Here is a 27,128-nt window from a genome sequence, read left to right as displayed (position 1 = left end):
GGTTAGAAATCAATGGCTTTTAAACAAAGGTGTCATTGTACGCTAATGATTCATGCTTTCTTTTAAATCCACAATTTGCATCCCTCCACAGCCTCATAGAGGATCTAGATACTTTTTCTAACCTCTCTGGATTACAATCAAATTGTGATACGTGTACTATATTACTTATTGGATCACAACATTTTGTAACTTTTACATTACTGTGTAATTTACCAATAAAATAGTCTGACGTGATGCAGACATACTCGGTATACATATCCCGAAAGAAAGAAATGATCTCACTACAATACATTTGAAAGTTAGAAAGTTAGCAGAAATATATATAATTTTGCTACCATGAAAAGGAAAATACCTGTTTATTAGTGGAAAAATCACCCTGATTAACTCTTTAGTCATATCACAGTTGACCTATTTGCTTATGGTCTTACCTACACCTAGCGACCTGTTTAAATTATATGAGAAAAAAATATTCAATTTTATTTGGAACGGCAAGCCAGACAAAATTAAACAGGCCTATTTATATAATGAATATGAATTCAGGAAGGGAGAAATTATTAAATATTAAAGCATTAGACTTCTCAATAAAGGCATCAGTCATACAAAAGTTATTCTTAAATCCGAACTGGTTCCCTAGCAGATTAGTAAGAATGTCTCGCCCAATGTTCAAGAATGGCCTTTTCCCCTATATTATATTAGAAAATGAAATCATCTCCAAAATATCGCTATAATTGTAAAACAAGCCATAGTTGCAATTTGGTTGCAATTTCAGTTTAATCCACCAGAAAAGACAAAACAAATAATACAACAAATATTGTGGTTAAACTCAAATATACTAATTGATTAAAAAAAGCATTATAAGAAATTACAATTGAAAAAAATATAATCTTTGTAAATTATATCAGAAATACGACTGGTGGAGTTATGTCACACATGCAGCTAACAAAAATATATGGAAATGTCTGCTCTATCCAAAATTACAACCAACTAATTGCAGCATTACCGCAAAAAATGGAAGAGGCAAGTGGAAGGGGGAAAAAGTAAGTAACTTGTCTGTTGGTTCTGCATTTAAAGACCCAAATTGGTTAAAGAAGACCCCCGGATCATCACCGATCCTCCACCAAATTTCAAAGTGGGTGCGAGACCTGGAGAGGCCTACAAGCCACAGTGTCTCGCACTCACTGTGAAATTTGGAGGAGGATCGGTGATGATCTGGGGGTGCTTCAGAGAGGCTGGAATCGGGCAGATTTGTCTTTGTGAAGGACGTATGAATCAAGCCACGTACAAGGTTGTCCTGGAAGAAAACTTGCTTCCTTCTGCTCTGACAATGTTCCCCAACTCTGAGGATGGGTTTTTCCAGCAGGACAAAGCTCCATGCCACACAGCCAGGTTAATCAAGGTGTGGATGGAGGACCACCAGATCAAGACCCTGTCATGGCCAGCCCAATCTCCAAGCCTGAACCCCATTGAAAACCTCTGGAATGTGATCTAGAGGAAGATGGATGGTCACAAGCCATCAAACAAAGCCGAGCTGCTTGAATTTTTGCACCAGGAGTGGCATAAAGTCACCTAACATCAATGTGAAAGACTGGTGGAGAGCATGCCAAGGCACATAAAAGCTGTGATTGAAAATCAGGGTTATTCCATCAAATATTGATTTCTGAACTCTTCCTAAGTTAAAACAGTAGTATTGTGTTGAATATAAACGTATTTTCTTTGCATTATTCGAGGTCTGACAACACTGCATCTTTTTTTGTTATTTCGACCAGTTGTCATTTTCTGCAAATAAATGCTCTAAATGACAATATTTTTATTTGGAATTTGGCATAAATGTTGTCAGTAGTTTATAGAATAAAACAAAAATGTTCATTTTACCCAAACACATACCTATAAATAGTAAAACCAGAGAAACTGATCATTTTGCAGTGGTCTCCTAATTTTTTCCAGAGCGGTTCATATATATGTATGTATTTACAAAAAAATATATGAGGGATTGGAAATGATGCAGACAATTACATTGATGGAAGCTACAATCTATCAGCAGTATTAAAGCTGATCTACCCACTAAAAAAATATAGTTAAAAAAATATATTTTAAAACACCAAAACAGGTTATTTTACACCAATGAGTGCTAATTTAACACTTACAGATTGAATTTAACACCTGAATCAACACTAGAAATGTTAAACTGAAAAATCAACACTAGGTAACACCGGCCAATTTGCTGTGTACTTGTCCTGTCCCCGTCTGGAGAAATGCCATGGCTTATTTTGCTATTTCATCTCTTCTATAGTTATGCTTGACCACAGACGTAACTAAGTCATCTTTGCACCACTATTCATATCCCCTACAGTACCAGTCAAAAGTTTGGACACACCTACTCATTCAAGGGTTTTTCTTTATTTGTACTATTTTCTACATTGTAGAATATTAGTAAAGACATCAAAACGATTAAATAACAAATATGGAATCATGTAGTAACCAAAAAAGTGTTAAACAAGTCAAAACATATTTGAGATTCTTCAAAGTAGCCACCCTTCACGTTGATGACAGATTTGCACACTCTTGACAACATAGAAAATAGTACAAATACAGAAAAACCCTGGAATGAGTAGGTGTGTCCAAACTTTTGACTGGTACTGTATATGCCTTAAGACCCGCACAAAACATACAGTAACAGGAGAGGAAGTCATGGTATCAGTCCTGTCTGAAACATTAGTTCAGTGTTTTCAGACAAGCATCATGACATTGGGAAGAGGCCTAATGCAATAAGAAGCAAAGAAACACAAGGGAAGTTGACACTTTAGTGAGAGACTTCCATTGGTGTCTGCTTGTCTCTCGAGGACAAGCTAAATATGACTTAATAAAGGCTGTTGTCATTTCCCCTAGCTATTATTATTATCTGTCAGTTAATTAAATACACTCTTATTAATTCATTTTTTAAAATATAAATATGGTAATGTGTTATTATGTTCCACATGGATGGAAATAATAGATATGTCTAATTCCACACAACAAAAATAAAAGTCTTCGTTCTTTGACAGAACAATTTTTTTCTAGAATTATTTGTTTTTGGTCTAGATATTCTTAGGAATGTCGTTGTTTCAGCATTGCATGATGGGGTTTTGCAACAATATATCCTATTGTGGTGTAGCATGATGGAATTCAAACATTTCTACAATTGCCTTGTTGCTACAGTGTTGCAGTTTTTGGTGTATTGTTGCCTTTGCCACTAGATGGCAACCTGTTCACACAATATTCTTGAAATATTGTTTTGTCGCACAATGTCCCATCACGCCCCAATCCCATGGCCCCACAATTTATTGAACTTTAGTAAACTATCAACCATTTTCAAGTAATGTTATCATAATATTATTATTGATCATAATCTTGATTATCAGCTTTTAAGCTTTAGAATCAATATCGTATAGTTCTCCATGGCCTCACCCCCCTTTAAAGCCTGACAGTCAACTCTTGTGCTAATTTAGATCAGGGTGAATGAGGAAGAATATATTGATCATAGGCCTATATGCATAATAACCATGCCTCAAACTCCCAGGCAAATAATGAGAGGACTCCACCAAGCACGACATGTGTATCTACAGCCATAGCCAATAATGAATTATGCTATACTAGAATATGTTTTATTTGTTCATTACACACCCATTTGTCACATTCCACAAAATACTCCCATACACAGCATCAAAGTTAGGCCTACTGTTATAACTCTGATATTAGGCCTACTAGCCAGTAGCCTAAAGAGTTGCCATTTATATATATATATATATATATATATATATATATATATATTATATATCAAATCAAATTCTATTAGTCACATGTGAAAACCTTACAGTGAAATGCTTACTTCCGAGCCCCTAACCAACAACACTGTTTAAAAAAAAATACGGATAAGAATAAGAGATAAAAGTAAAAAGTAATTAAAGAGCAGCAGTAAAATTACAATAGCGAGACTATAAACAGGGGGGTACCGATACAGAGTCAATGTGCGGGGGCACCGGTTAGTTCAGGTAGTATGTACATGTAGGTAGAGTTATTAAAGTGACTATGCATAGATGACAACAGAGAGCAGCAGTGGTGTAACATCCAGAAAATGATGGGCAATAGGCGTATTGTGGCCTGATATTTGGTTAATGCATTCCAAATAGGTTTATTGTTTACGACCAAATCACTTTACTTTCTGAATCTTCAAAAGGGCATCTGCCAGCTGACCTTTTAAAAAGACTCCAATTCAACATATATTCCACGTTGGTTCAATGTAATTGAAATGACATGGAAACAACGTTCATTCAACCAATGTGTGCCCAGTGGGAAGGCTCTACTTGTATCTACCTGCTCCAACTAGACTATGTTTCTACTTGCTGAGGAAACTCAACTCCGTATACAGTACATCTCAATGGAGTTGATTTGCGATGAGTTTTAGCGGAGTCTACCTCCGACATCGAGTTGATATCAGTTGTTACTTGTAAAAATGTCCATTCTTTAATGCGTACCTTGCACATATGTTTGTCCTCTGTAACTGTGTTCTTTTCTTTAGGTGCCGCAATCTGCAGTTTTTTGTAAAATGTGCATTTTACGTGACCTCCGCCAAGGGAGCCGTTGTTTGATCATGGAGAAAGAGCAGATTGCATGGCAGATTTTTTCATTTTGGCTAGGGATGCATTCTGTTTTTAAAATAAAAACCAATGAATTGCAACTCCCACTGACAACTGTATAACAATCAGGACAAGTGTAGCACATGGGGATGTGTCTTACTCCTCAGCCTGAAGTGTCCCCACCTGCACCAGCGAATAGCTACACGTCGCTAGCTTCATAGGACATACCAGTCGTTTACAATTTAACCGAGAGTGTTGGAAGTGAACTGTTACAATTGACCCCATAGGCAGGGTTAAATCTAACAGACTGAAAGGTTAAATGTAACACTGTCATCAATGGTAAAAATGAAGGGCAATTAAAAAAAAAAAATGATTTGAAACTGATATTTGGAGGAAAATAAACAAAATTGACAAAAAGTTGACAAAATTTATATATTTTATATTAGCATTCCAAAGTATGAATTTGACTTTTTCTACAGTATAATCTGAAGTTATACTGAGAAACTTGATGTAAAGAAGTGAAATGTTATATTATATCATTAATTTGAGTGTAATTGGAGTCTTGTGAGAAAATACAACAATAATTATTGTCATCAACTAAGCTATACCAATCAAAAGACTTCTCCTTACTGATAAAATTATATGTGATTAGATATATGGCGAATTTCCACAGATCTATAATTTGAAAAAGAGAGGTGGCCAGAATATTCACTTTAGGCCAAAACATATATATTTTTTAAGTAAATAAAACAAAACATATGGGTCAAACTGTATGCATAGACTGCTTGACAGAAATGGTAGCAGAAGGTGAATGTTGAACTTTTGTTGCACACACATCCAGATGATGCTGCGTACCATTTTGTGCAAATATACTGTTGGTGTGTCACGTTCTGACCTTAGTTTCTTTTTATGTCTTTGTGTTAGGTTGGTTTGGGTGGGTAGTCTATGTTCTGTTTTCTATGTTGTTGTATTTCTATGTCTGTCCTGATATGGTTCTCAATCAGAGGCAGCTGTCGTTCGTTGTCTCTGATTGAGAATCATATTTAAGTAGCCTGTTTTCCCACTATGGGTTGTGGGTGTTTATTTTCTGTCTAGTGTCTGTTCACCTTACAGAACTGTTTCGTTTTTCTTATCGTTGATATTTTGTGTAGTGTTCAGTTTGAAATTAAAATATGACGAACACTTACCACGCTGCATTTTGGTCCTCCTCTCCTTCCACCAACGAGAATCGTTACATGGTGTGATCGAGGTGTTATAGGATATATTGTTGCAAACCACCGTCATGCAATGCAGAAACAACGACATTCCTAGGAATATCTAGACCAAAAACAAATAATTATAGAAAAAAATTGTTCTGTCAAAGAACGAAGACTTTTATTTTTGTTGTGTGGAATTAGACATATCTATTATTTCCATTCATGTGGAACATAATAACACATTACCACATTTATATTTAAAAAAATGAATTAATAAGAGTGTATTTAATGATAGTGTCCTTGCGCAAAATAGTACTCAGCGTCATCTAGATGTGTGCAAGAAAAATTCAACATTCACCTTTTGCTACCATTTCTGTCAAGCCGTCTATGCATACAGTTTGTCACATACATTTGATAAATCTAACACTTAGAACACACCGACAGCAAAATTGCATTTTGGGACACCAAAATTACATTCATTTCCAATGAAATGCTGCGTTTGCCTTGCAGCATTGCGTTGCAGAGACAGTTGCAGTGCGTTCAGTGAGGTGCATAAATAGGATTTATCGAACATATGAGTCAAACTGTATGAGTAGACGGCTTGACAGAAACGGTAGCAGAAGGTGAATGTTGAACTGTTGTTGCACACATATCCAGATGATGCTGCGTACTATTTGGCGCAATTACGCTGTCGGTGTGTTTGATTGGTAAGCGTAATGTGTTCACCACACAGAACGCACTGCAACTGCCTCTGCAACGCAATGCTGTAAGGAAAACGCAGCCTTCCATTGGAAATGAATGTCCCTCTGGTGTACCAAAATGCAAATCACTCTCGGTGTGATTGAGGCGTTAAACTCGAAGCTGCCACAGGATGAGGAGAGGAGAGGGCGAGTTTAATCCATCAGATTCCAACCTGACTGCCATGATGGAGGACAACATTTAATGAGAATACTATAATGTATCCATATAGTGCACTTTCGGCTTACTTGAAAATTAGGAATTTATATCCGAGCTCGTCCGCGGGGTTGCCTAATTGGAACATTTCTGGAACTTTCTTTTGAATATTGCCTGGCTGAAAGCAAGCCTGTGCTGTGGACACACACGACCTCTGACACCACGGATTTACGCAGTGCTTGTTGACGATCAGCGAGGCTGTGGGAGATCCTTCCCAGTCTGTGGTTGGTGAATCCGGTGTCCAAGAAGACCGCCTCTCTCCGCGTCTGTCCAGTGCGTAAAAGCGAGTAAGGCGTCTCAGAGAGGAGTTACCGGGATGAAAACGAAAAACTGCTTTTTGCGATTTTGCTGAATTTTACAAGGGGATTATCCACGGTTCTGTTGCCTGCCTGCCAATTTGGGTCACCTGCTTAGCTCCAATGCGATTTTATTAGGCTCCACATTCCTGCCCAGTGTTGAATTAATCTTTACCCTTTATGTCGCATTGGAATAATTTCGTCTATCATGGATTTGATTTTCTTTTACAAAGTCACCGTTGAGGCTCGGTTAGACATCCTATAGATTCGGACACTGTAAGCTACCATCGAACTCACCCATATAGCGCAACATCAGGAGGGGAACATGGCCAAAAATGCCCCGGGCGGACCGTTGCGGGATGACTTGAGCAAGCTCTCCGGCGAGGAGCTCTCTAGGCTCGGCAAAGACGAGCTGATCAGGAGGCTACGGAAAACGGATAACGAGAAAATGTACTTAATGGTGGAGCACGGGAACATGATGAAAGATGTGAACCGGAGACTACAGGTCCATCTCCACGAGATCCGCAGCCTCAAAGAGATCAACCAGAAGCTTCAGGATGATAACCACGAGCTCCGGGAGCTCTGCTGTTTCCTGGACGACGACCGGCAGAAGGGCAAGAAGCTGTCCCGGGAGTGGCAACGCTTCGGCCGCTACACCGCCGGATCGATGTGGAAGGATTTCGGGGTGTACCATCAGAAGCTGAAGGATCTGGAAGCCAACCAGGACTCTGTGATGCGGGAGAACCTGGAACTGAAAGAGATCATTCTGATGCTGGATGAAGAGAGGAACGGAGCCGGGTCACGGAGCTCTATAGATTCCCAGTCCAGCCTGACCAACCTGAACGGGGGCACGGGAACCGTTAGGGACGTCGGGGACGGGAGCAGTACCTCCAGCACCGGCAGCGCCGGTAGTCCTGACCACCACAACAACCACATACACAAGCCAAACGAGGGGAAAATAGCATCCCTGCGGAAGTCTATGGACGACCTATCGCTGGCGTCACACATCCACCTGCGCATCCCTAATGGACTGAATGGTGAGTCCATAGAATAATGAATGTACATATAGGATCCTATGAATTCTAGGATATCTGTGGGTGATTCTATCTACAGAGTGCCACAAGATCCCCAAATGTTCCCCTTAATATTGATGATGATGAGGATCTTCATTTTATAGGCTACATCTTTAGTTTGTTATAGGCCTAACATGCATAAATGGTTGAGATGATATATTTGCTGAATGTATAGCCTACATATGAGACATGAGCCATTAGGAATCTACCCTAGCTGGGTGTGTGAGTAGAGAAAGTGAATGAGAGTTTAATATGTCTATAGCCAAGAACACAAGTTACTTGGAGGTGTGAATTGAAGCCCTATCCAAAAACGATACGTTAGGGCTACTTTTGACCAGAGCCTTGTAGTGCACTATATAGGGATTAGGGAATATAATTTTACCACCCCACTTGTCATAGTGATGCCCTTCACTCACACCTGTCTGACATCTGTGTTCCAGAGACATGATAAAAACAGTCCTTTCAGAAAGGAGTCAGGCCAGGGACACGCCCAGGCCATGTATGACCTTCTGGCCTGTGAGTCAGAAAACTCCACAAAACCTGAAAAGTCTTTAAAACAATGTCCAACCCCGCCTTTGATTGCGCTCAGCATTTCAATCTAATCTCGGCAGGCACCTAGAACCAAATTTTGCCCTGTGTCCTCTGTCACAAGACACTCATGTGCAGTGCAACCTAATGTGAAATGTGTAAGATGCTTATTTGTCTGTTTTGTCAGCTAGTATACTATACTTAAACATCTCCTTGAAAAGTTAACTAGGCCTGCCTGTCATGCCCTGTTACATAGTAATAACACTGGTCTGACCGGGTCCAGAGGAATTTTACAGTGCTGTTAGTGATGAGTGGTAGATAAGGGATGTGAAAGTATGTGGATGTGGGTAATTCCGGTCAATTTCCTCATTCTCACACCTTTCCACACATCCTGTCCATGGAGGTACTTCAAGGAAAATGCTTGACAAGATTTGATGGAAGGCAGTCATGATTAGTAGAGAGAGGAAATAAAATGGGTATTATTGAGGTTCCTATATCATTTTACTCACTAGAAGAAGTTAAAGATGAATTCCGGGATCTTAAGCACTTACAAATTCGTTACATATTGTATTAATTGGAATTCGTAACATATCATCCGAATTGCACTAAAAATTTAAATTATATCTATATATTTTTTTGCAGGACTTAACATATCACAATCACGTAGTACACAATTGTGCACAATTTTCGAAGACCCGTTTTGGCTTGTAAGCACTACTTTCAAAACTACTGGCTGAAATGATATAAAAGCTCTGGAGCATCACTTTAATAGTTGCAGCTAGTATTCACAAGAGTGTTTGAGAGTGTGTTGAACGTGATGGATGTTGATGGATAGGTGGATGATGGTTCAGGTTCAGGAACCTCTGCAGAGTTGGTTTAGAGGTGTCACACACACACACACACACACACACACACACACACACACACACACACACACACACACACACACACACACACACACACACACACACACACACACACACACACACACACACACACACACACACACACACACACACACACACACACACACACACACACACACACACACACACACCCCTCGCTGCACGGCTCGAGGGGATGTTTGCTCTCCGGTTTGTAGGGGAACCATTAAACACATGGTCACGGTGTGAAATGCCAGCACAGCAGTTCTCCTGTACTGTGGGTTACCAGATACACACACACACACACTGGTGTCTCTCTTTTTCAGTCTGGAGGGCCCTACACACTAGAGAGAGATAAGCAGAAGACACAAACTTTGAACACATGTGTGCTAGCTAAGTAGTGAGCGGGTACCAGGAAACATACAATAAAACACTAATGCCTGCAATATATCATACATATTTGAAGAAGATCGTTTCATAATGAAACGGGTAGTTACACTGAAGCTACACTTCATAGTGTATCCATATGGACTTTGTTGATTGTTTTTGTCAATTGACTTTTGTGGTTAAGGGGTCACGTGATGGTGTTACTGAGAGGAGTCACAGATGGTGTCACAAACGTATCCATCAGGGACACAGACATGGTGTTTGGTTCCTCGAGACTAAGATGGCCACCGTCCTGTTGAAAGTGTTGATGGTGACAGTGTTGACGGTAACGGTCCTTGTCCTGGACAGATGGCGTCTCTAATTACCTCAACTCTGTGCTGCCTGGCAGACCTAATGAGGATTATTTAACTACGTTTGTGTCCCAAATGGCGCCCTATTCCCTTCATAGTGCACTACATTTGACCAGGATCCATAAGGCTCTGATCAAATGTAATGCACTATATAGAATAAGGTGTCACTTGGGACGCACTCTAACTAACGCCCTCCTCACAGCGAGCAGCAGGGCAAGGTGCTAAGTCGCCTCAGTAAGTCACCTTGTTCAAATCAATACAGAACCCACTGACTGAGCTCTGCAAACTGTCCATCTGCTGACATTTTAAGTAGGACCCAGGCCAGGCCTCATAGCAGTCAAACTGTGTTCAACTTTTAGACAAGGCCTGTTTAACTTCATAGAAATCTAGCTCTTTGTTGAAGAGTTGAAATGACCCAGTCTACTAATAGATCCTTCCTATCAACCAGCTAAAGTCTTTATCTTATCTTAGATATGCACTTATCACTATCCACTCACCTTCCACTCCCTCGTCCTAAACTACCTCTATCCTATCTGTCCAATACTCCTACTCCCGAGTCCCTACTCCCTCAAACCCCCCTTTTCACCAGATGATAAACTCATATGCTACAGTGAGGACAGTTGGCTGGACAATGCATCACATCAATACAGCTACAGTACAGACAATACTGAAGCAGTATGCCCTTATGTGTGGCTCTTTTGTCCATGCGGTTAAGGCTAATCAATGTGTCGCGTCCCAAAAAGCACCCTATTCCCTACACAGTGCACTACTTTTGCCCAGAGCCCAATGTGTCCAAAACGGCAACCTGTTCCCATCGAGAATAGGGTGCCATTTGGGACGCATCTAATGTGTGAAATGGCTGGTGGTCGCTATGGCAAAGCAATTGTTAGTGTGGGCATACAGTCCCGCAGGGGCCTTTGCTATTGAATACTCTGATGGACAAACTGTATTGATCATAGTGCCACTGTTGTGTGAATAATAATGTGGCCTGGTTTTGGCACAAGCTGCTCAGCTCCTGGCTGGCTGGTGAATTCTGATTGGTTCATTGTCACAGAGCCAAAACCTATTTGGTATGGTTCAGCACTGGCTTGTCCTACCTGTCAAACATGTATAGACAGTAATTAACATTTAATGTTCAACTAAGCTATTTACCTAGTTATTATTGCGTTATTACATGGTTAGATGTTATTTAACCATGTCATAACTTGTAATAACCTAATTGTTTTCTTTCTCTGCTGGTCAAGAGTCAGTCAGTCCTTGTCACTCATATGTTGTTGACCTTCTATCCCGACCAAGGCTGATGCTTCACCTCCAGCATTCTCTCTCCGTGATGCAGAGGTCCTTGTGGGATGGCCTGTGGCTGTCAATCAAAGAGTTATAGCCTGTTTATTGGTTCCCTGTGCTCTCTGGCCTATTAAATCAGCCACTGAGGCTGAGGGGAAGGAGGTGCTACTGTGTCGCTGTCAGTTTTACCCGCTGCTTTTATTTACTAGCCGGACCATGTGGGAGGGCTGTTTCAGTTGCAGTTTTAGCCTCTCTTGTTTGCGTGTGTGTGCGTGGGGATATGTAAGATGAGAGAGCCCACTTGTTGAGATTAGTCCTGACTGTAAATTCCCAAGATTAATTCCACCGCTGCATCAGAGGAAAAGGCCCGGGCAACGGAAGCTTTCTCACAGCTGTGTGTGTGTGATATACACCATTATCATCTTAAAGTCGCAGCCGGTCCTCTTATAGTTGTGAATGTGTCTGTGATATACTGTACATCCCACTTATCTGGCACGCCGTTTGTGTTTGTGTGTATATACTTTTGTGAGTTCATCATATAGGTGTGGCAGGCAGCCTAGTGGTTAGAGCGTTGGGCCTCTAACCGAAAGGTTGCTAGTTCGAATCCCTGAGCTGGCAAGGTACAAATCTGTCATTCTGCTGCTGAAAAAGGCAGTTAACCCACTGTTCCTAGGCTGTCATTGTACATAAGAATTTGTTCTTAACTGACTTACCTAGTTAAATGAAGGTCTCTGGGCAGACGCTGAAAACAGTGAAGCTGATCAGTCGAGGGAGGAGTACATCTTTTTGTATATGACAATGAAATATTCTTATGTTTATTGTCAAATTTGTTGCACCTTTAATTCATGCACCTTTTCTCAGAAAAAGTATATTTCAACACTGTCTGCTCAGGCAAATTTGCAAACTGTATAAACTTGGAACCAATCAGAACTCCTGTAGATACCCCTTGTGATGAAGGCAGCCAATGGCCTGCTTCTAAGATGTAAAAAATAGCCAGAACTATGGTCCTGTGTCTATACAGATCCACACTTATCAGTGTTAAATGAACACGCCGCTGAGTGTAAAGCCTTATTTTTGTATTTCCCAGAGTGCATTGCCTTTCTGGTGAATTGTAGAGTGGTTGCAGTCTTTTTTGTTGTTGTCTTGTGGCCTTCTCCAAGTGAGATCCTAAACAAATAGCTCTCATTAAAATGTAATTATTCAACACAATACAATTATTTAATAAGGCCTTATTTTGAGATCCTAGGTTTACCTGCAAGTCACATTATGCTGGCTTGAAAAGTGATGTGTAATTCCTATTGGGATCCAGCCAGAGTTGGCTAGCCAACATTTAAAATGTTTATTCACTCACAATTTGTATTCAGAATGACTGCCTGGCGGGGAAGTCTAAAACAGGAGTTTACCAAAACGATCTAAATTGGAACAACCATTTCAGTAACGGGTGCAATAAGTCCAAGTAACAAATTGAATTAGTTTAGAAAAATCAGTTTTTTATATGTGAGTAGCATAATATGAAATAATCAATCAATGTACACGTAAAAACAGAGATATTGAAACAAACAAGAACCACAAATCAACCTGAAATAGAGTATGCAGGGAAATAGTGATGGGCGTGGTTTAGGTTTAACACTGGTTACTAACACCAACACTAGGGTTCTTTTGCACCAATCCATGTTCATTTTACACTTACAGAGTTCACTTAACACCTGAATCAACACTAGAAATGTCACACTGAAAAATCAACACTAGGTGACACTGGCATGTTTTCCACAATGTACGTTTCATGCAAATACATTCGAACAAAGAACACCGTCACAAATGGTGTTTCACCATTTAATTTGTATGGAAACAAATAGCAAAGGTGTCTCAGGCAGTATTTGAAGTATCTAAATCTAGTGTAACTTACCAATACATGTATATCAAGTGCCATGGAGGGCACAATCTTACAATGTTACAGTCCAGAAATGAGAGCTTTACCATCGATGCCAAAAGCCCGGGCCTCTGATGGAGACTATACAACTAGCATCAACGAATGCTTCAGTATTCTCTCTAGGAGCATTTGTGTGCCCAGGCCCCATAGGCGTATCGAAAGGATCCCACCCTGGTCACCAATGTAGCTGACCGATGTAGAGAGAAACAAAAGCCTTAGCATAATGCAATCTAAAGCTTGTGTGGTCCAGAGATGAGAACTCTACCATCTATGGCAAACACCTGGGCTCCTGATGGGGACAATATAATTATCACCACTGCATGTTACAAGAGTCAATTAATCTGTTTGCCACCTGTTAAACTGATTCTACATTGAATTTAGTCTTCAACATGCTCAAACATGCATGTGTATCTGTAGTTGGTGTTCTTCAACTCTAAAATGCATGAGACTGTGTCAGACAAAACCCACAAAGAAAACAGGCAAATGCATATGTTGTCTTAATGTCTGAATAGTGACGGCAGGGCTAGTTCAAACTGCAGTAGGATGGTTCTCCTCACAGGTGAGTGAATCAGCCCATGCTTGGTGAATAGCACTTGGTTGATCTCTGGGAGCAGGACACAGGAGAGCTGACTAGATCATGTGAGACAAAAGTGAGAGACAAGAATGAATACAATAAATCATCACAGCACAATAATGTAGTTTGTGAGCTGGATTATGTGGCATTTCGTCAGTATGAATGAAATTAGTGGGTCCTACCTTGATGACTATATTAGTTTTACACTACCTGTCGTATAGATTTTTGTAGTTTTAAATTATGACTTGGAATAAACTGCTAGCTAAAAACGCTCCTTGTCCTGGAAAGACATGCTAGCTAACGATAAAGCGCTATCTGCTCCTGCTAGCTAGTAACACATCAACTTGTTGTTATCTAGCTAGCTAACTAGAAGCTAGCTACATTACTAAGGTTGCTGCGTTCTAAGTTGGGAGTTGTTTCACAGCTTGCATTGATGGTATCACGTTAATATAACTTAATAGTTCGATGACAAAAAATAAAATAATACTTGCCCTAATAGCAGATTGTCAGACGGGGATCTCTCTCTCGAGCTGTCACCAGCTGTCTACTACCTTAGATACGGATAACGTGATTGGCAGACGTGATCAACAGAGATAGTACCATGGATAGTACACAAGTTGTGTTTGCCTGTCCAGCTAGCGAACATAAAAGTATGTTTTCTGCCAAAAAATTGCAAGAATTGATATTTCCAACAAACAGTGTTCAGAATGAATAAATATACACAATATGTAAAAACCAGCTCCTCCCTTGACAGAGATCGATTATCTCGAGAACTTAAGCAGATAGCTTGCTATTTACAATCTACTGTAGGTGCTAGTCAATCAGCAAGGACACTGCTTCTATGTTTATTTAAGTATACCACTGGGCTAAAAGCTTACTGTAGTTCTCATGTGAGACTGAACAAGGTTCTCTCTGAAAGGGGTTCTTTCTCCCACCATCTTGCTCTTTTTTGTTGCCTCAACAGTATGGGAATTTCACTTCATCCACTTTTTTTGTTCTATTGATGCTATACGGTATATACACACTTATTTTAGGTTATTTACAAGTTTTTTAAATAATTTCATAATTATAATCAGGAATAATAAACTTAAGAAGAATGCCCGTCGTCAGGAAGGGGTGCGGTCCAACTAATGGATAACTGGATAACTCTGTGTACATCACACCGCTTTGAGGTGATTAGACAGTCTAAATAGTTTGCGGTGCAGAGCTGTGCGCTCTGTGGTACGGCTCTGTGTGTGTTTGGTTTTACCCTGTCTCGGGCCTTGGCTCACTCCCTGGATGATGACAGTGTTTGATCAGGTAGTGTAGAGCCGGGATTGGGGGCTGTGGGTGGTGCTGTGTGTATAGTTCTGTGGATGGGGCCGTATGGGGCTGTGGAGGTCTTTGTTCAGCCGTCTCTGTTGTGTTCAGTTTCTGTGTCCTGCTTCCCAGCTGCCCTCCTCCTCCTCCACCACCACCCCCAAACTTTGATCAATGGGTCTTTCTTTCTTTCTTTCACTCGCTCACTCACTTATTTACTGTCATTTATTCTCTCTCTCTCTTCTCTCGCTCTTCCCCTGTTGCGCTTCTTCTCACTCCCTGTCAGGCTCTCACTCCCGCTCTCTCACCCCCTCTTTTTCTCTTTTACTTTTCCTCACTCTTCCTGTTGCACTTGTTCTCACTCTCCGTCCGAACCCTGAACCCCCTTTCTCTGCCTGTTGCACTCAGTGCCCCTCCCCTTCTCCCCCCACCCTTACTTTGGTTCCCACAGCCTGGACGCTGCAAAATCGAGAGGGAGCGAGCGAGGCAGAGAGAGAGGCAGAGAGAGAGGCAGAGAGAGAGGCAGAGATAGAGAGGGAGAGAGAGAGGGGCAGAGAGAGAGAGAGAGAGAGAGAGAGGGGCAGAGAGAGAGAGAGAGAGGCAGAGAGAGAGAGAGAGGGGCAGAGAGAGAGAGAGGCAGAGAGAGAGAGAGAGAGAGGCAGAGAGAGAGAGAGAGAGAGAGAGGCAGAGAGAGAGAGAGAGAGAGAGAACAAAAGGCCTGACTGAGAGGGGCTTGGATGTAACTCAGGCCTGAGTGGTGACTGTCTATCTCTGGCTGGCTGGGATGGAGAAAGAGAGGGTTTAATCCATGGCACCTCAAATCCTTTCTCGTACATAATGTGTTTGACCAAGGCCTGGCGTGAACTATCAACAGTAAACACTGTAGTCCTAGTGTATGTTTTCTTGTGAAGCATGGCACTGTTAATCCTGTCAATCCTTTAGAATAAACCATTTTTGGATTTCTATGAAACATATGTGGATGGATGTCTATTTATGGGCCTCATCTACAGTAGACGTATTTATCCTAAATCAGATTTTGTTGTCCAGCCGAATGATAATCATCATGATGTTGAATTGTGATCCTCTATAAGAACATGGTGAACATGGTCACACTGATTAACATGGCAGACTCAAAATAGTGTGTGTGTGTGTTTGTGTGTGCGGGTACGTGTGCGTGTGCGCAGAACTTACATACAGCATGTGTGGATTGATCTAACACATTTATTTCTGTACATGTCATTATTGGTTTTGAACAGAATTATAGATTTTTTGAATTTGAGTGTGTTTTTCTCAGGACTCACTTAGCCCACCTTAGCACTTAGCACTGTAAATAACTCGAAAACCCACAGCGATTAGGCTTAGTGGGAAAGTCAATACACATCCAGACACAGCAATAAAATGAAAAGCTTTTCAAATCTGTCGCACTATCCACCCAGCCAGCCTAGTGTAAAAAATGCTGTAACAGTAGCGGCCCTCTTTGATGTGTGTGTGTGTGTGTGTGTGTGTGTGTGTGTGTGTGTGTGTGTGTGTGTGTGTGTGTGTGTGTGTGTGTGTGTGTGTGTGTGTGTGTGTGTGTTTGTGTTTATGTGCACACTGCAGGCCCAAGGTGTGTCTGTTATTGTTGTACGACAGTCAAATTTCTTGTAAGTCATTGTGGAATGAATCGTCAGTTACAGGCATGAACATTTCAAACAGGAGAACGTTCCAGAAAAAAGGTGGCTAGGAATGAGAACATTCAGACCTCCCAGCCAGCCAACCTAGGGATGGATGGTGCTCAATCTGCCATCCCATTTGGGGTCATATTGGGGTTTGGGTCCTATTTCAACTTTCAGATGATGTTTCAGCCCCCACTTCCCATGGCTAGAGAGAGAGAGAGGGAGAGAGAGAGTCGGGTTGCCCCTCGGGACAGGGCCGCCCCGTCAGCCCTGTGTATGGGATCTCCTGGATTCCCCGGCAGCGGTAGAGAGAGGTCCAGGTCTCCAGTCCGCCGACCACTTGATCCCTGTTTACGAGGGGTTAGGGCACACTTAGAGGGGTTAGGGCACACTTAGAGGGGTTAGAAAGACGATCTCCAGACAAGCTATTTTCTAACATGCCATTAAACCAGATGACTATTATAGAGGCTGAGGATCTGGAAACTGTTAGCTTGGCTTAGCTCCTCAGCCTTTTGACTGGTGCAGGAGTTGGGGTCTTCGGGCTGAATCTTTATTTAAGAACCATGCACATAACTGACATTTTCATTCAAATCTCCTGTTGACATCAATGTATTATTTCCACACAAAAGGTATGAGCACAGATCTCAAATGAGTATGAAGTCTTTAGAGTGTTTGCTGGTCATGTTGCTCATTCCTGGTTGTTGGGATCCTTTAAGATCCCATGAGATCTAGAGGAGTCATAGTCTGCGTCCCAAACGGCACCCTATTCCCTATATAGTGATCCAGCTCTGGTCAAAAGTAGTGCGCTATATAGGGAATAGGGTGTAATTTGGGATGCCCACATTGAATCCCGTGTCCCTCTTTCAGGAAGCCATATATCTCGTGTGACCATGTAATCCCCATGCCTCAGTGAGAGAATGGCCTACTGGGATAATTTATGCCCCAATACTCACCAGGTCATCTGTACCCAGGTCACAGCTATGTCTGTCTGTGTTGTATAATACACCATGTCACTACCTGTTTAGTCATGCGTTTTTGGGGCAGTAACATAAAACTGCGACGGAGATCAAAGCTAATCCGGCTGCCAAACATCTATGGAACGTTCTGGAACCAACGGAACAAACCAAAAGCAGATGTTGTTTTCCCGGAATTCTGATTCCGGAATAAATTAATCAGAACTGCTGAGGTTGTGAGCTGGTTTTCCTGAATGTAGCAATGTGGGTACACCGATCTATATCTACAGGTACAGTATGCGTGTCCTAGGTGTCCATAATTGCTGCTATGTGCACGGGAAGAAGTTGATGGAAAGAAACATTTTTAAAAACATGATCTTTCTTTCACTGTAACACACTGTAGACCAGCAGACCCTCACAAGCTCTAGTTGAAGAGACACACAGTGAAGAGTAGGAGTCAACCAACCATGTCTTATTGTAGCCATGCTTTACCTCAGTGTTTTTTCATTTTTTTTTCACTGAGTCCGAGGTTCTCAGAGTTCCAGCTGACTCCCTGCTGTTCAGACCTCGCCGTATAAAGAACACAATAATCTATCTGTCTGGCATGTCTACTCCCTCTCCGGCCTCTAGGTCATCAGGCTGCTGATTATTACCTGTCACCATCGTTTCGCGCCCCAGCGCCTCATGACACTCACCTGGACTCCATCACTTTCTTGATTATCTTCCCTATATCTGTCACTCCCCTTGGTTCTTTCCTCAGGTCTTATTGGCTCTGCTTTCATGTTGGTGCGTTTTGTTTCGTGGTTATTGTTTATTTTATATATTAAAACACTCACTCCCTGAACTTGCTTCCCGACTCTCAGCGCCCTCGTTACACTGTCTGTTTTCACTCCCTTCACACACATACAGAGTGGGCCATCCCAAATGTCACTTTCTTCCCTATATAGTGCACTGCTTTTGACCAGAGCCATATGGGCCCTGGTCAAAAATAGTGCAATATAAAGGGACTAGGGTGCCTTTTGGGATGCAGAAACAGCCTGGCTGGTCTGGTGTTGACTGCCACAACACCCAGTAATTGACCTGTCCATTCCCAGCTCAGACAGCCACTAACAATAGACTGGGGACTACAACCTTGTGAACACTTGTAGAGGGAGAAATACACATCGTAGATGGTTATAGAGTTCTCTTGGAGTTTTGTAAACAATTGAAAGACACAATGTCCAGAACATTTTCTGGGGCAGAGGACCTAGATGGGGGGGGGGGGGAGGTTTGTCAACATTTGTCAACATATATTTACTATATAAGACTATCTGAATAAAAGTTTAATTTGGTTTATCTTCAGTTTGGTAATTGAAGTGTGATAAGCCTGTTATTTGGCTGTCCGGTCCAAATATAGCTTGTTATTCCACAGACAAAGCGGGGTAATTTGTTTACATTGAGGAAGGCTGTGTATTTGTTGACGGAGGAGCTTGGGTTTCCCGTCCCAGTGAATGGATGGATGAATGGATGGATGAATGGATCGGTTTCAGTTCGACTCCCCTGAGATTCTACTTCTTGTTTATGTGAACGAACTGCCTCTTGGCCCTGTGCATGTATGCATGTGTTATTGTTACTGCTAGCATGGCTAGTGCTCCGTCTGCTTAGAATGATTTATAGCCCAGGGAGAGAAGCGAACGCGCTTGTCTCTGTTGTTGTGATAATGACACTGCATAAGGAAGACCTTTGTGGGTATGTATGAGCCAATGAAAGACAGGGTAAGGATGTTTACCCTCTGAAGGGTGAGTAACCTCTTTAATTTAAACCATGCAGATTGAGAAAACAAGGTGTGTATTGACTGATTGATTGTAGAGGGCCACTCTATGGTTTTCCCTTGGCCAGTAATTGGACACACACACACACACACACACACACACACACACACACGCTGGTCTCAGCCCACAGTGTCTGCATGTGGAAGGTCTGGGTTGGACAGATGGACATGGAGTGAGAGCCAACGGGGAGGCTGGAGGCTTGGGTTGCAGATTACTGGGGTGGTTTTGCCTTTAGTCGGCGTCTTGTGGACCCAGACGAGACACTGAGACTTGGGCAGGCTCGGTGAGACAGTGATAGATCATCAGGATCTGTATTCATAAAGGGTCTCAGAATAGAAGTGTTGATCAAGGATCAGAGAAAAGCCACTTGGCTGTGGGGTAATTTCCTTCAATGTGAGACTTACCGAGACGTGCAAATGGCAGAAAGGATCAGGAACCCCCTGTCTCTATTTCCTCAAACTCCTACTGTCTATCTCTCTCCACGATCCAGGATTCGATGCAGTAACGCTAAGGTCTTGTAAGGGTTGTGGTCATCACTTACAGTCTTATTGACAGAACAGGACTTGATCAGCTCTTAAAGTAGATAGTTGGTCGGACCCACTTCCCTCTCTATCTACCCACACACATGTGTGTGTGTGTGTGTGTGCGTGAGTCTCTGCATGTGTGCGCGTCCGTGCGTTTGTGTGTGTGCATCGCCGGAGACCATTCCAGAGGAACTCTTCCTTTAAACTAAACAACATTTGGTTTTGAAAGACTTTTATAATAGATTCATATCAGAGCCTTGCCAGAAGTCACAATCATTTATTTTATGACTTCAATATTGTTTTAATATCGCTTCATGCATTTTCCCGGAGCTGTCAAACTGAGGAAACTGAATCTCTTCTCATTTCCATCTGTCTCACAGTGGAAGTGGAGGGAGCAATATAAATGTATTGAAATTGATTTTTATCATTTTGAAACCCATTAAATCCAAACACGACTCTTGAGATGGAAACTATATGACTATCACAATTGCTTTTCATATCGCAATTCTCAGGAGCGCTCTATACTTTCAGAATGGCTCATTTATAGCAATGTTTTCCTAATGGTAGGTTGGACAATTTCAACTTTATTGAAAGACCGTTCTGGTGTATGGCAGGAAACATTGCTTTATTGATTGTGGGAGCCACAGGAAAACTTAGCAGAGTAATAACACAAGAAAGTTGGTGAAACAGACACTGGCTTAGTGCTATTCTGATCCTAGATCTGTGTGTGTTCAAAAAAGCTGCCGTGTCAGGATCCACCACATTCCTCCGCAGACCATAGAGGAAGTTGGATTTCACTGGGTATCACCGTGTGAAAGGGACACACCCAGGAAACCCTACAAAAACATTGTGACAACATGAGCTCTTCTCAACAGCGCTCATTAGTGTCACACTACAACAGGAAGCAGTGTGTATTCTCAAATCCCCAAGCATTCCGTTACATGAGCACACACCTGTAGAGGTTGAGGCAGCTAGGAAATAGTCCACTTTATTAGAGCAGCCACAGTACTGTCGAGGGCCTATAGGAAATATGAACTCAGCGTTAAGTAAAGAAATATATGGATGTTATGGAACTTTCCACTCTCTAGCAGTAGAATGTGGGCTGCTCAGATTGAATTAATTAGCTAGCTAGTCATATGGAGGCATAGAATTTCACAGGGTACATTTTGCTTTCGTCATCTTTCCCCAGCCCTCTCTTTCTCTACCTCTTTTCCACATTCAAAATCTCTCTCTCTCTCTCTCTCTCTCTCTCTCTCTCTCTCTCTCTCTCTCTCTCTCTCTCTCTCTCTCTCATGGGGAGAGAGTGACCTCATTGGAGGGAAAATGAGGTCAAAGGGGAGCGGGAGGCTGAGATTGGCTGGTCTCTCATGGCCAGGAGGTGGTAGTCGTGGGAACGCCATAGCAACCAACGATTATCTGCCGGTTGATTGATCCCAGAGGACCGGTAGAACAAAAGAGGGAGAGAGGAGGTAAGAGAGTAGGTGAGAGTAAGGGCTAGGGTGAATGAATGAGAGGTATGTTTGAGTTTGTAAGTATGAATGGTACAGACCGTACTATAGAGGGTGTTGCTGGCTTTTAACCCCAGAGGGTGTGGCTGATTCAGAGTGGCCTTTCCACAAGACACTGCAGACAGACAGGATGCCAGGGCCTGTTATGTAAGCATGTGGATGGATGAGCTACCTCACCAGGGTCAATGAGTTGAATAACCTCACCATGCAGTCACCAGAGCCAAATCCTCCATTTAGATGTGACAGACTGTCTGTTACGGGATTATTTATAGATTTGTTTTAGGTCATTCTGATTCATATCAGTTGCCAAGCATTCCACTAGTGGCTAATGGAAGACAGTGATGTGTTTTTGAGAGAGTGAGAAAGAGAGTTAACCAATTCATCCATGAATCAGGTATAGCAGGGAAGAAATACGGGGCTAGAAGCGGCCATTTGCTAGAGTCAACCCCAGTTTTGCTAGCGTCAACCCACGTTTTGCTAGAGTCAACCCCAGTTTTGCTAGCGTCAACCCACGTTTTGCTAGAGTCAACCCCAGTTTTGCTAGCGTCAACCCACGTTTTGCTAGAGTCAACCCCAGTTTTGCTAGCGTCAACCCACATTTTGCTAGAGTCAACCCCAGTTTTGCGAGGGGCAATCCCCATTTTGCTAGCGTCAACCCACGTTTTGCTAGGGTCAATCCCCGTTTTGCTAGTGCCAACCCCAGTTTTGCTAGCGTCAACCCACGTTTTGCTAGGGTCAATCCCCGTTTTGCTAGTGCCAACCCCAGTTTTGTTAGGATTATTCCATGTGTCTGGTTTGAAATATGGAGGAAGTCGAAAGCAATAAAAAACAGATTGGCTTCTCCTCCTGAGCCTGCAGTTGGCCTCTTGGTTTAATCTGACCAATCTCTTAATCCCACCGGCTTTGTCTCATCCTCTCTTTCTCTATCGCTCCCTCCCCTTTTCTCGCTGTCTCACCTGAAGAGCAGCTATTTTACATTTCAGTCATTCAGCAGACACTCTTATCCAGAGAGATTTACAGGAGCATTAGGGTTAAGTGCCTTGCTCAAGGGCACATCAACAGAACTTTCAACTAGTCGGCTCGGTGATTCGAACCAGCGACTTTTCGGTAACTTGCCCAACGCTCTAAACTGCAAGGCTACCTGCCGCGGTCACACCCTCCCTGAAAGGTGTGTGGTATTCGAATAAAAATGTAGAAATGCTAGTATTCGGTCTAGAGATTCTGTGTTCTGTTAGCTAATCATCATTCTTTGGCTTCTGTGATTGAGAAGCCTGTTAGATCATCCCAGACAGAGCTACGGGGGGGTTAAGCTGTACCCCTGTCACTGTCTGAACCGGATTGGAGGGGGTAGAGGGGTGTGTGTGTGTGAGTCTTGCTTGGGTCTGCCCGGGCCATCTGTCCGACACTATTGTTTTGCGGACAAAGGGGTTGGGGGCTCTTCAAAGCCCCACCATGGTGAATGGGTGAATGAAGCATCACGTCACCCCACTATAGCACTACAGGACCCTGAGCATGGGCTAGCTAACGCCGAGACTGACACACGCAGAGTGGAGAAACCAGCACAAACTGTCTTTCTCTCTCACACAGTCTTTATTTCCTCCTCTCCCTCTCCCTCCCCTCCTGCCTCTTAACTCCACTATCACAGGAGGTACAGAGTGAGAGGCTAACCTCACAGGCTAACCTCTCCTGCCTGGAGGCCGCTAGATAAGACAGGGTTACTAGGTAGGGTTAGGCCACACACACACACACACACACACACACACACACACACACACACACACACACACACACACACACACACACACACACACACACACACACACACACACACACACACACACACACACACACACACACACACACACACACACACACACACATCCACAGGGTTAGGCTGCAGGGTTAGGCAGGGCCAGGGGACAAAGGTCTCTCTTTGAATGATTAGCCCAGGCCTCTCATCTAATGCTTCACGTTTATGACACCAGCGTATCTATCTGACTATAAGTTTACCTCTCTTTACCTGTCTCAAAATGAATGAACTATTAAATCCAATTCAAAAATATCAAAGTTTACTCAGTACATAGTTGTTTGTGCATTGTATTCACACAGCTCATATGAAATACTTTTCCTTCCCTGCAAGTGATTATAATGTGATATGTTATAAACTCAGCAAAAAAATAAACGTCCGTTTTTCAGGACCCTGAAAACACTGTTTCCCATGCTTGTTCAATGAACCATAAACAATTAATGAACATGCACCTGTGGAACGGTCATTAAGACAGCTTACAGACGGTAGGCAATTAAGGTCACAGTTATGAACATTTTGGACACTAAAGAGGCCTTTCTACTGACTCTGAAAAACACCAAAAGAAAGATGCCCAGGGTCCCTGCTCATCTGCATGAACGTGCCTTAGGCATGCTGCAAGGATGCATGAGGACTGCAGATGTGGCCAGGGCAATAAATTGCAACGTCTGTACTGTGAGACGCCTAAGACAGTGCTACATGGAGACATGACGGACAGCTGAGTCCTCGCAGTGGCAGACCACGTGTAACAACACCTGCACAGGATTGGTACATCCGAACCTCACACCTGTGGGACAGGTACAGGATGACAACAACAACTGCCCGAGTTACACCAGGAACGCACAATCAAATCAAATTTCAAATCAAATCAAATGTATTTATATAGCCCTTCTTACATCAGCTGATATCTCAAAGTGCTGTACAGAAACCCAGTCTAAAACCCCAAACAGCAAGCAATGCAGGTGTAGAAGCACGGTGGCTAGGAAAAACTCCCTAGAAAGGCCAAAACCTAGGAAGAAACCTAGAGAGGAACCAGGCTATGAGGGGTGGCCAGTCCTTTTCTGGCTGTGCCGGGTGGAGATTATAACAGAACATGGCCAAGATGTTCAAATGTTCATAAATGACCAGCATGGTCAAATAATAATAATCACAGTAGTTGTCGAGGGTGCAGCAAGTCAGCACCTCAGGAGTAAGGACTACAATCCCTCCATCAGTGCTCAGACTGTCCGCAATAGGCTGAGAGAGGCTGGATTGAGGGCTTGTAGGCCTGTTGTAAGGCAGGTCCTCACCAGACATCACCGGCAACAACATCACCTATGGGAACAAACCCACCGTCGCTGGACCAGACAGGACTGGCAAAAAGTGCTCTTCCCTGACGAGTCGTGGTTTGGTCTCACCAGGGGTGATGGTCAGATTCACATTTATTGTCGAAGGAATGAGCGTTACACCGAGGCCTGTACTCTGGAGCGGGAACGATTTGGAGGTGGAGGGTCCATCATGGTCTGGGGCGGTGTGTCACAGCATCATCGGACTGAGCGTGTTGTCATTGCAGGCAATCTCAACGCTGTGCGTTACAGGGAAGACATCCTCCTCCCTCATGTGGTACCCTTCCTGCAGGCTCATCCTGACATGACCCTCCAGCATCACAATGCCACCAGCCATACTGCTCGTTCTGTGCGTGATTTCCTGCAAGACAGGAATGTCAGTGTTCTGCCATGGCCAGCGAAGAGCCCGGATCTCAATCCCATTGAGCACGTCTGGGACCTGTTGGATCGGAGGGTGAGGGCTAGGGCCATTCTCCCCAGAAATGTCCGGGAACTTGCAGGTTCCTTGGTGGAAGAGTGGGGTAACATCTCACAGCAAGAACTGGCAAATCTGGTGCAGTCCACGAGGAGGAGATGCGCTGCAGTACTTAATGCAGCTGGTGGCCACACCAGATACTGACTGTTACTTTTGATTTTGACCCCCCCGTTTGTTCAGGGACACATGATTCAATTTCTGTTAGTTGCATGTCTGTGGAACTTGTTCAGTTTATGTCTCAGTTGTTTGAATCTTGTTATGTTCATACAAATATTTACACATGCTAAGTTTGCTGAAAATAAATGCAGTTGACAGTGAGAGGACGTTTCTTTTTTGTGCTGAGTTTATGTGAAGCTGCAGCCATGTTTTGTTTTGGATTGGCACTGTTCTAGATAAAAACTCGGAAAGTATCTCTGGAATGTGAGGTCGATGTGGAGTTTGAGCAATTACCCCACCACTCGCAATGTACACACGCCATGTCACTGGTTGCCCCGTCGCCCTCTCTACGGTGTGTGTGTGTCAGTCAGCATCTTTCACATTCAACTTAGGACCAATGCTGCTGTCTGTTCCCAGGTTCCCAAGACACACACTCTCTCTGTTTCCGAGAGGACACTGCCCTCCTTGAGGGGGAGTCTGGGTACTTGTACAGGATACTGTGATTAACAATATCTAGTTCTTACCTGGAGAAAGCGGATAGACTTATTCTAGTAGGACAGTAAAAACAGGCTTGGAATTACAAAGATACTCAGGGAACCCCCATAAGCCTTTGCAATATGCCTGTTAATGTTGGTCCAACCCATTAACCCATTATTTCATAACCCCCCCACAATAACCAAAGGTGGAATATGCACTGTTCATTGAAAATGAGCTGAAAGGGAGATGTTCCTGTAACAGGGATACAGTGACTTGGAAAAGAGCTCATGAGCATCGATATATCCTTTCTGATAGAAATGGGTCATTCTCCTTCTCTCTTGTTCTTTGTGTCTTCCTCTCATCCCCCTCTCCTTTTCTCTTTATCGTCTTTGTCTAATTTGCATCGGGAGGATGTCCGTAGTATCTTCTCTCGTCTCTGCCCAGTTATGAAACCAAAGTCTACTCTCATCCATTCTGGTATTAGTCTGATTACCCTTGTTTGAAAATGACATTTATCCCAGTGGAAGTGAACTTGTTTCTAAATGCACCTTCATCCTGATTTCAGAACGGAGGGTTTAGAGCAACTTTCATCCTTCTAAACAGTTTTTTCTGTTATTTAGATATCAACTGAAACCATACAAGGCACAACAATGGGAGGTGCATTTCTAAGGGTTTCAATGTAATATTCCACGTGGAAGATCATTGAGTCCGTGTTGGTAATGATGCTTAGTTTTAGCTCTAGGCAGTAGGGATCTGGTCACACACACACACACACACACACACACACACACACACACACACACACACACACACACACACACACACACACACACACACACACACACACACACACACACACACACACACACACACACACACACACACACACACACACAATGGAAGGCAGCAGAAGAAGCCAATATAGCTAAAGAGCACCCAGGCCCTGGAGTCAAACAGTAAGGTTTGTTGCTAGGATACCTTCTTGTCAATGCCTTGATATTCCGTCTATCTCCTCTCCATGTTGTTTCTCCGTCGATCTCTCTTTTTATTCCACTGTTTGTTTTTCCACCGT

General features: G+C 42.8%; 1 protein-coding gene and 1 long non-coding RNA gene across 4 annotated transcripts in view; one reads left to right on the top strand and one right to left on the bottom strand.

The window, feature by feature from the left end:
- Positions 1–6,415: 6,415 nt before the first annotated feature.
- Positions 6,416–27,128, top strand: part of LOC139553288 (coiled-coil domain-containing protein 85C-A-like) — a 55,118-nt gene continuing 34,405 nt past the window's right edge. Inside the window, exon 1 of one of the 3 annotated variants that reach the window (XM_071365465.1) lies at positions 6,416–8,096. In XM_071365465.1, the coding sequence (XP_071221566.1) occupies positions 7,385–8,096 (712 nt within the window). In that variant the 5' untranslated portion in view covers positions 6,416–7,384. The remainder of the gene's footprint in view (positions 8,097–27,128) is intronic. The other 2 variants (XM_071365464.1, XM_071365463.1) reach the window with 2 other exon arrangements.
- LOC139553289 (uncharacterized) lies at positions 13,035–15,064 on the bottom strand. The gene is made up of 2 exons (XR_011670629.1): positions 14,557–15,064; positions 13,035–14,121 (listed from the first exon to the last, which is right to left on the bottom strand). It is a non-coding gene; the product is annotated as an uncharacterized lncRNA (long non-coding RNA).

This window comes from Salvelinus alpinus, chromosome 25, assembly GCF_045679555.1.
Source record: "Salvelinus alpinus chromosome 25, SLU_Salpinus.1, whole genome shotgun sequence".
Taxonomy (NCBI): domain Eukaryota; kingdom Metazoa; phylum Chordata; class Actinopteri; order Salmoniformes; family Salmonidae; genus Salvelinus; species Salvelinus alpinus.
Note: the sequence above shows the minus strand (reverse complement) of the source record. Positions and strands in the feature narration are given on the sequence as shown.